The following is a 9,126-nucleotide window of genomic DNA, read 5'->3' as shown; positions in this document are numbered from 1 at the left end:
TTTGCATTCCTAGCTTCGGAAGGTGTCGCAATTCCAGTTTCACGTCGTGAATTTGATGTCCACGTCGTGGGTTTGGATTCTATCCACTCGCAGCCTCGTCATACCTTCTAGATTCCGAGATATGGATAAATGACTCCTCACGTTGTGAGTGTCATAAAGTTCACGTCGTGAATTTAGTTAACTTAGGGTTTCTGAAAGCTGAATCTTCGGAATGCCATAACTTTTGCATACGAACTCCGTTTTTGATGTTCTTTATATGCACACATAGGTATTTACGAGTAATACAACTCTCTTTTAGACTTAAATAGCTAATTCTAAGTCTATTTTAAATTCCTCTAATTATAGAGATTTATAGTGTTCGGTTTATCATAACTTCTTCATGTGAAGTCAGATTCAGGCGTTCTCTATATTTTTGGAATCGTATGGACGTATAATTTGAGTTATATCATAAAGAAAGTTCATATTTGTATTAGAATTTATCATGAACTACATAAAACTCTTACCACATTACTAGGTTAACATAATCACATTACATGATTGGCATAATCACATGTGATTGTCTATTGACCTATTTTGACTAGTGTTACAGTCGTGGCCCAATTCAAGCCGCCAAACTTGAGGCCTTTCTTCAGTGCGCGCACTCTGCCCAACAATTCGCGTATGTGCCATCTCTCCATGAGTTGCACATCTACAACCAAGTCCAAACATCATTTCGGAACATTGGATGACAGCGGTTGTTAAGGGTCCACGAGCTCAGCTACAAAGTTCCAACAACCGAGTTCTTATCTTCACTTGATTTGGACCATGATGTCCTACGTTTCCGGCATATGAAACAAGATCATGCCTTGTCCCTAGACCAAATCAATGGCATAGTTGGGGCCCCCACAGAACACACATTTGGCCCCAATGACCCAATCCTAGGATATAGTGATCTTACGCGGTGGACCGACCTTATGTGTCAGCTTCCCTATGTCTCAAGTTATGCTAAGGCCTCATCTCTCATCCACCCTGTGATGAAAGTGGACCACATGATTATTGCTTCACTTGTCGTCCCTAGAGAAGAAAGAAGCACCATTAGCGCCCTTGAGCTCAAAATACTCTATGCGATGGCCCACCCAGACGATAATCTCATTCCTCACTATGGCTCATTCCTTTGTTACAAACTCACCCACCTCAGCACATCACGGTCCGGAAAAATATCTTGTGGTGGCCTTGTCACTTTATTTGCCAAAAGTGCTCCAGTCTGGGCCCCATATCCCAGAACTCACCAACCCATACCCGGTGAAACCTACCTTACCACGGGAGTTCTTGAGTCTATGAGAATGTTTCGGGTGGAGGACGAGAACCATAATTGGACCGTGGGTCAAAACCACGATCCAAGGCTCCTCATCACCCCGGAGAACCGGGGCATCCTTTCCCTCAGGCGTCCTAACAATTTCACCGACTGGAAAATCACACCATATCTCTTCCCTGAATCCTTCTCCAAGGAGGAAGAGGAGGAAGGTGAGGAGAGTGACGGGGCGGCACCACAAAACTCCCCTCCCACGGGTGGTGCTAGCTCATCCCACCATGCTGGACAACCATCATATCACCAACAATATATGGATCAATTCCAATCGATCCATACCCGCCTCGACACTTACCATCAAGATGTCATGAACCTAACCCAAAGTTTTTCCGCTTTCACCACCTAATACGCTCGGGATCAAGAGCGTCAACGCAAACATGAGGAGGACTTTTGGGCTTGGACCCAAAATCCCAGCTACTATCCTCCTCTTCCTCCTCCACAATAGGTTGTTCCGCCCTCTCCAAGCATCGGGGACGATGCTTATCTTTAAGCTTGGGGAGGGGTTGTACATTAGGTGCATTTTCGTGTTCATGTTCATATTCATATTCGTGCATACATTTTAAAAAAAAAGCTTTTATTTCAAGTTTTTGCATTTTTTTCATTTTTGCATTTCATATTCATGCATGCATTTTGAAAAAAAAAAGAGTACGAGCTGATGACATTCTTTACATACAATAGCTCCATGAAGTGGGAATCAAGAAATCAAATAAAAAAACAAAATACCCAAAGCGACCGGATAGTTACCGGAAGTATAGAATCAGTTGTCATAACTAGGGAACCCAAACACCGTAATTCGAGACCCTAGCCTTAGATAATAAAAAAATGGCATACTGAAATGTTTTTGTGGGCGGTAATAACAGCTTTAGGATGATTTCCTTCTGAATGTTTAAAAATAATCTTTATTGGCAACTCTGGACCCACAGAACGCGGACCTATTTGTTGACACGCGTTACCCTAGCGGTAACAAAGAGCTTAAGTGTCAGATCCACACAGTCAAGAAGGAATAATGGGTACAACTGTCATATCCAGTACCCAAATCAAAAATTTCAAGCACTTAATCGAAGAAACTTTCAAAAATTCAAAAGCTGATTGAAGAATTCAAAGCTCAAAATGAAGATACAAATCCAAGTTCAATCAAAATCAAAAGCCGCCTCAAAGTCAAATCTGGCGAATGAAGAACTGTGTGATATGATACTTATGGCTCTCAAAAAAGTGAAAGCATAGGAGCTGGGCCCCTTCGGGTGGGCTCGTTGTTTCAACGAAAATTGATTCGCCGTGACGGGTTCTTAAGGATGCGTCGATTCTGATTCTTGGCCATCTAGTCTTAAGGACATGAGATCCAGATTATGTTATTTTCGCCCATAATGCTAATTAAGGTATGAAGTTTAAATAAAACTATGGTTGGATTATTGGGTTACACCGTTTTGGGTCCTCCTCACTTTGGGAGTCTATGATATGTAGAAGGAAGCAGGATGGTTGCCTAGGTGTTAATGATTGGAGCCACATTGATGTAAAGTTTGATCATACTTATTTAGATAAATTACTTGTTTTCTTAAATTTCTCTTTGGTTCATTTTGTTTCTTTAGTGCTTTTGTACGTATTTTTCTTTTTCATGGTTTTCATTGCATGCATTCATTCCTAGCCTTTAGGATCATTCTGCCCCCTTTTGCTCCGTGTTTCTTTTTGACATCTAGAAATCGTCCTGTGTCGTCCGATTCTTGTTCGTTCTTTAGGACAAGAAAGGTCTAAGCTTAGGGAGATTTGTTAAGTGCATTTTGTGCACCTTTTTGCACATCTTTTAACCCCATTTTATGCATATATTTAACACAATTGTTCTTCATTTCTCTTGCATTTCATCATATTCATGTTAGTCTATAGAACAACCTTATTTGCACATTTTCATGTCTTTTTCAGGTAAACCAGAGGTTGGAATGAGCTTTGGGAGGTGCCGGGAAGCATTGGTGAAGATTTTGGGATGTTCGGGCGAAGAGCAAAATAAATTGGAAAAATCAAGTTTGGAATTGGAGTTAGAGAGGCATACGGGCCATGTTGGATTTACATTGCAAAGGAACATAGGCCGTGTTGACCAGAAAAGAAGAAGCTGTTGACCATGTTGAACACCGGCCGTGTCATTTTTACCCTATGTCCAACACGGGCCGTGTTCGACCCAGAAACCAACTTTTGGCAGTTTTTTCCTATTTTTCATATTACGGGTTGAGGGCCATTTTTTAGAAAGGGGATCATATCAGAGCACATTTTGAGAGGGGATTTCGAAGGTTTTTGCAAGGGTTTGATCAGTAATCATTTGGAAACATTATTTCTAGTATTTGTAAGTTGTAATTGCACATTATTTCCATATTTATTCTTGTTTGATTTGTTCTTAGCCATGTGTGGCTAAGAAACCCTAGTTTCTAGTTCTTGTTCAAAACATGTTGATAGCTTGACTTGAAGCATATGATTTGATTTTTGATTTCTGATTCTATTCTAGTGATTATGTTTTTGTTTAAACTAGAAGCCTTAAATTTGATTTGTTTTTGATTGGCCACTTTCATGAATTGAATTTTTGTGCAGTTAATTAACTTTTAGGGCACCTAATCGTTCTATTAAGTTAATAATTGGTAACAAGCAATAAGTTTTATTATTGTAAAACATATATCACATGTTTTCACACTTCCGAGCGTATGAGAAGAAATGAACATTGTTGGGAAGCTTGTACAAAACTTAATGCAGTTTTTCAATACAATCTAAGGCGTGTTTAGGTTGAATTAGTGAAGCTAGGTCTAGTCAAAGAGCGTATTTTGGAATAGCAATCTTGAATTACATCAAGTCATAATCAAGTTAAACAACAACATTGAAAACTAGAATTGGAAGCGCTTTTACAACTTATTTACAAATCTATTTCACTTTCTGCATGTTCCAAAGTTGATTGTTATTTTATTATTTCACTTTTGCAAACAAATCCCCCTTCTTATGATCAAAGTACCTTGCGCAAAGAGGTATAGACTTTTGTTCCGTGTCTCTGTGGTTCGACAATGCTTGCCTTGTACTACTTTTTGGTGCATTAAAGCAATGTATTTGGAGTCTATTGTACCCCTTTATTTGTTGGGTTTGACACGCCTAACAACATGTCCATAAAGTTATGATTTTTATGACTCTTTTGAGCGCTACAAAGCCTTCTAGAATGTATGAGTGGTTGGATTAATGGATCAAGGGCTTAATCCCTTAAGTAATTTTAGGATAGTTTCCACGGGGGAGCGGATGGCTCGCCACGACGTGGGGGCCGGTTTCATCCGCTAGTGTTTTATCGGGTGGCTGCCACAGCGTAGTCATTGGTTGGCCATGATGCGGTGGTTGATCGCTGACTTAGACCGTTGACTTTTTGACTATTTTGACTTTTGGTCAAACTTGGAGAGGTTTTGAGTTATAGTCTATGATTGGTTTAGGAGGTTTGTGTAACTGATTCTATATGATTTGAGTAGTGGATTACAACCCTTTGATTAGATGAGCTTTCTCAATATACTATGTAGGGTGCTAGTTGTCTTTGTGACTCTTACATGAAAGACCATGGGGGGACCATGTCAATTGTATGAAAGACCATGTGAGAACCATGACAATTGTATGAAAGACCATGTGAGAACCATGACAATTGTATGAAAGACCATGGTGGAACCATGGTTGGAAAGACTGTAGCGAGGATGTAGCAACATAAGTGATTGTAAGACTATAGTGAGATCATAAGATTCAAATGAGTTGAAATATATCTCTAAGAGAGAGAGAGAGAGAGGGGGGGGGGGGGGGGGGATTGTTCAGGACAAGGTCTAACATTCAAGACGGGGCTCATTATATTGTATGATATGTGGTATTTTGGAGAGCTCGCTAAGCTTTGTGCTTATGATTTATGTTTAAATGTTTCATATACTTTCGGTAGCATAGTAAAGAAGCCAACTTGATTGTGTTGCATCTACCGATGATTTCCACATTATGACATTTTTGGATTACTATGATGTTTTTATGAAAACAATATACTCATGTTTTGGATCACTTGATTTGTGATGTTTATGGTTGATTTTCTTACTTTAAATTTTTAAAAAAACATGCCTAATATTTTCATATTGGTACACCACATTCATTTATGTAAGTTTATCTGAAAATTGTCATCATACAATGAGTGAGATGACAAACGGGCAACAAACTGTGCAGCTAAGCCTTTTTGAATGGTAAACTAATTCTAAAAACTACATCTGAAGATTTAAGGGATATAACATTACTATGCATGATTCGTTATCTGATAACAATAATATTAATAATCAATTAATAATAACTACGAATAACAATTAAAAAAATGAAAATAAAAATTGTTTTCGGTTTTTGACGTTAGTTGATAAAAAAAATAATTTCCTTATCTGACGAGTATTTCTAAAGATTTGGGCAAGTCAAAGGTATTTCTGCCACAGCCATCGTTGCTACCTTCTTCACAGGAACAATCAAACAAGTGCTTCAGCTGTATCTGCCCCAAATTTACAGTTTACAGAGAACATGAAGATCACCGCGTTGCTTGTTCTCAAATGCAATCCCGACGGATCGTCGGATCCGGTGATCCTAGCAAATGCCACGGACGTCAGCCATTTCGGTTACTTCCAGAGGTCTAGCGTCAAGGAATTCATAGTCTTTGTTGGTCGTACAGTCGCTAAACGTACGCCTCCATCGCAACGTCAGTCCGTTCAACACGAAGGTAGCTTTTTCGTTTTTCCCTTTCTTCAACTTTACTTTCTGTTTTTTTGAACTTTATTTGTTCGATCGCCATACGAGCTCTCTGAATATATTAGTTGAATCGGATCTGATTTCCCTTGAACCGCCTGAAATCTAAGAAACAATTGAGTTGAATTCCCTTTATTTGTTTGATTAAGACGAATCAGTTTTAAGGAATCTAGTTTACTTTCAGGAAATTTCGAATCAATCCATTCAACATAAGTCGGTTTTCCCTTATTCGTCTTCAATTTTAGTTTATTTCTCAATTTGTTTGTATGATTACAAATGGAATCGGATCTGCGTTTCTCTTTTAGGGCTTGAATCCCAGGAAAAAAAATATTGGGATAATTTTACTTTATCGATCGTGTTTGAGACAGTATCAATTTAATCAAGAGTCCACCATATTGGAAGAAGATTTGAAACCTAAAAATTAGAAGAACCCTAATCTTTCCCAAAAGACATTTCTCTTCTGAATTGCTAGATGTGAAGTTCAAGAGCAACTTTATGAACTCTCAATCACAATTTCTATACATATATATGTATTTCCTCAATAATTAAATTCATATATATGTTGTTAATCAGAATACAAGGTGCATTCCTACAATAGAAATGGTCTTTGTGCTTTGGGGTTTATGGATGATCACTATCCTGTTCGAAGTGCATTTTCTCTTTTAAACCAAGTAAGCCTATAATTCAACCTCATGTTATTTTATTATTTTAATTCATTTTAAATGATGAAATTACTAAATAATTTAAGTTTTGTGTGTTGTTTAGGTGTTAGATGAATACCAAAAGAATTTTGGTGACTCATGGAAAGCTGTAGAAGCAGATCAAAGTCAACCATGGCCTTATTTAGATGAAGCTTTGATCAGATTTCAGGTTTTTTAATTTAATTCCACAATTGATTTTGAAAAATAAACTGAAGTAATTTTGTTTTTTACTTTTTAATTTTTCAGGATCCTGCTCAGGCAGATAAGCTGCTGAAAATTCAGAGGGAATTGGATGAAACAAAAATTATACTTGTAAGTGTGTTGACTTTTGTTGACCCAATTGCCAATTTGTATCTTATATAATCTCCAATTAGAATTAGTCTTTTTGTAAAAAGAGAACCTTTTTCTTGTGATTTTTATCATGTAGTTATGATTTTATAAAAGGTTATTTTGTTTTTGTGATTTTTACATTTAACCCACTATATTAAGTAATATTTCAGTTTACTCCCCTAATTTGTTTTAGATTTTGAATCTTGATTATTCTTTGACTTATTAATCTTTTTTATTTTTTATTTATTTATTTTTTTTATTACAGCACAAGACTATTGATAGTGTCCTTGAAAGAGGTGAAAAGTTGGATAGTTTGGTTGAGAAAAGTTCAGACCTCAGTACAGCTTCACAGGTGTCAATTATTCTTCTTTTAATAATTTTATTGAAAAAACAATGTATTTTTTTTTTCTTTATTAAGATATGTTTATTATAGCAACAGTAAATTTATTTATTTTTCTTGTTACCAAATTATATTTTGGAAATTCTGTAATAAACAAATCAATGAAAGTAGGATGCTTTTGAAAGTAGGATGTTTTTTCCGAGTTAAACCTCTATTTTATTTTTATTTTTTTCATTTTTTTATGAGAAACCCTCAAACTTTTTATTTATTTCCGAAAAAAAACCTCACTCCTTTCATTTTTTTTTTCTAAAAAATCCCTCAACTTTTTGTTTTCCGAAAAAACCATCACATTTGACAAGTTTTTTCAGAAAAAAGGGTTAATCTAAAAAAAGATCTTATATTTTATGTTTTTTCCGGATCAAACCTTAATTTTTTTTGCCTGAAAAAGACCTTGTATTTTTTCATTTTTTTCCGATTTTGCCCTTTTAGTAACTTTTTTTTTGTAAAATGTGAGGGTTTTGTCGAGAAAAACTAAAAAGGTTGCGGGTTTATTTGGAAACATTTATAAGGTTGAGGGTGTTTTTCAGAACAATATACAAAGTTGAAGGCTTTTTCGGAAAAAATACAAGGTCTTTTTCAAGCAAAAAATAAATTTGAGGTTTTTATCTGGAAAAAACACAAAATATAAGGTTTTTTTTTTAGATTAACCCGAAAAAAAAAAAATGCTAAAAGGGCCAAATTGAAAAAACGAAAAAATACAAAGTCTTTTTCAAGAAAAATATAAAGTTGAGGTTTAATCAGGAAAAAACACAATATATAAGATCTTTTATAATATTAATCCTACTTTTAGTTCTTTCTATTACAAGATCACCTTTTTTTATTTTCTTCTATTTAACCATTCTACTTTATAAAATCCACCTAATTATATACTATTATACTTCTAATTATAGTAGTGATAATTGCTTTGTATTTATATGGGATTTATATAATTGCTATAATAAACATGACAATGAAAATATGTTGTTATTTGTTGCATTTAACCATATTTTATATTTTTATATAATCAACAGATGTTCTACAAACAGGCGAAGAAAACAAACCAATGTTGTACAATATTGTAAGGAAAAAAGGCGGATTTGGTTGTGTTGATTTGTTTTACGTTTACATATTTTTCTACTTGGTTGTTTGTTGGATCGAATTGGGCATTACACTTTCTACTCATGGGATATATATATATATATATATATATATATATATATATATATATATATATATATATATATATATATATATATATATATATATATATATATATATATATATATATATATATTTTGTAATATATGTTGGATTTATATGTGATTGTATAAAATTAAAAGAAAACCCGATAAATTTATGAAAAATGTCACCTAAGGTATGAAATGTTTGGATGATACAATTATTAAATCATATGGATATGGGATAATGCTATTTATTGGCACCCAATTATTTTTAATGTATCTAGAATACCATTTTATATATTTTTAATATATTTCGAGAGGTAGTCTGACTATAAAACTTGTTCCAAATTGATCATACATAGTTACACTACTTCATTTTCTTTTACTATTATGACATCTTTATTTTTTCCTGTAACTAACAAGTTTTAT

At 34.9% G+C, this 9,126-nt stretch overlaps 1 protein-coding gene across 1 annotated transcript; it reads left to right on the top strand.

The window, feature by feature from the left end:
• The first annotated feature begins 5,769 nt into the window (after positions 1–5,769).
• LOC111887906 (VAMP-like protein YKT61) lies at positions 5,770–8,675 on the top strand. The gene is made up of 6 exons (XM_023884043.3): positions 5,770–6,080; positions 6,680–6,777; positions 6,872–6,976; positions 7,054–7,119; positions 7,403–7,489; positions 8,548–8,675. The coding sequence occupies exons 1-6, from the start codon at positions 5,885–5,887 to the stop codon at positions 8,596–8,598; spliced, it is 603 nt and encodes a 200-aa protein (XP_023739811.1). The 5' UTR covers positions 5,770–5,884; the 3' UTR covers positions 8,599–8,675.
• Positions 8,676–9,126: the final 451 nt, after the last annotated feature.

This window comes from Lactuca sativa, chromosome 3, assembly GCF_002870075.4.
Source record: "Lactuca sativa cultivar Salinas chromosome 3, Lsat_Salinas_v11, whole genome shotgun sequence".
NCBI lineage: Eukaryota > Viridiplantae > Streptophyta > Magnoliopsida > Asterales > Asteraceae > Lactuca > Lactuca sativa.
Note: the sequence above shows the minus strand (reverse complement) of the source record. Positions and strands in the feature narration are given on the sequence as shown.

Excerpts from the sequence above, each read along its gene's own strand:
- LOC111887906 (XM_023884043.3), top strand. The coding sequence starts at position 5,885 with ATGAAGATCACCGCGTTGCTTGTTCTCAAATGCAATCCCGACGGATCG. Across the intron at positions 6,778-6,871 it reads CATTTTCTCTTTTAAACCAA|GTGTTAGATGAATACCAAAA; the intron begins GTAAGCCTATAA and ends TGTGTTGTTTAG. Across the intron at positions 6,977-7,053 it reads AAGCTTTGATCAGATTTCAG|GATCCTGCTCAGGCAGATAA; the intron begins GTTTTTTAATTT and ends TTAATTTTTCAG.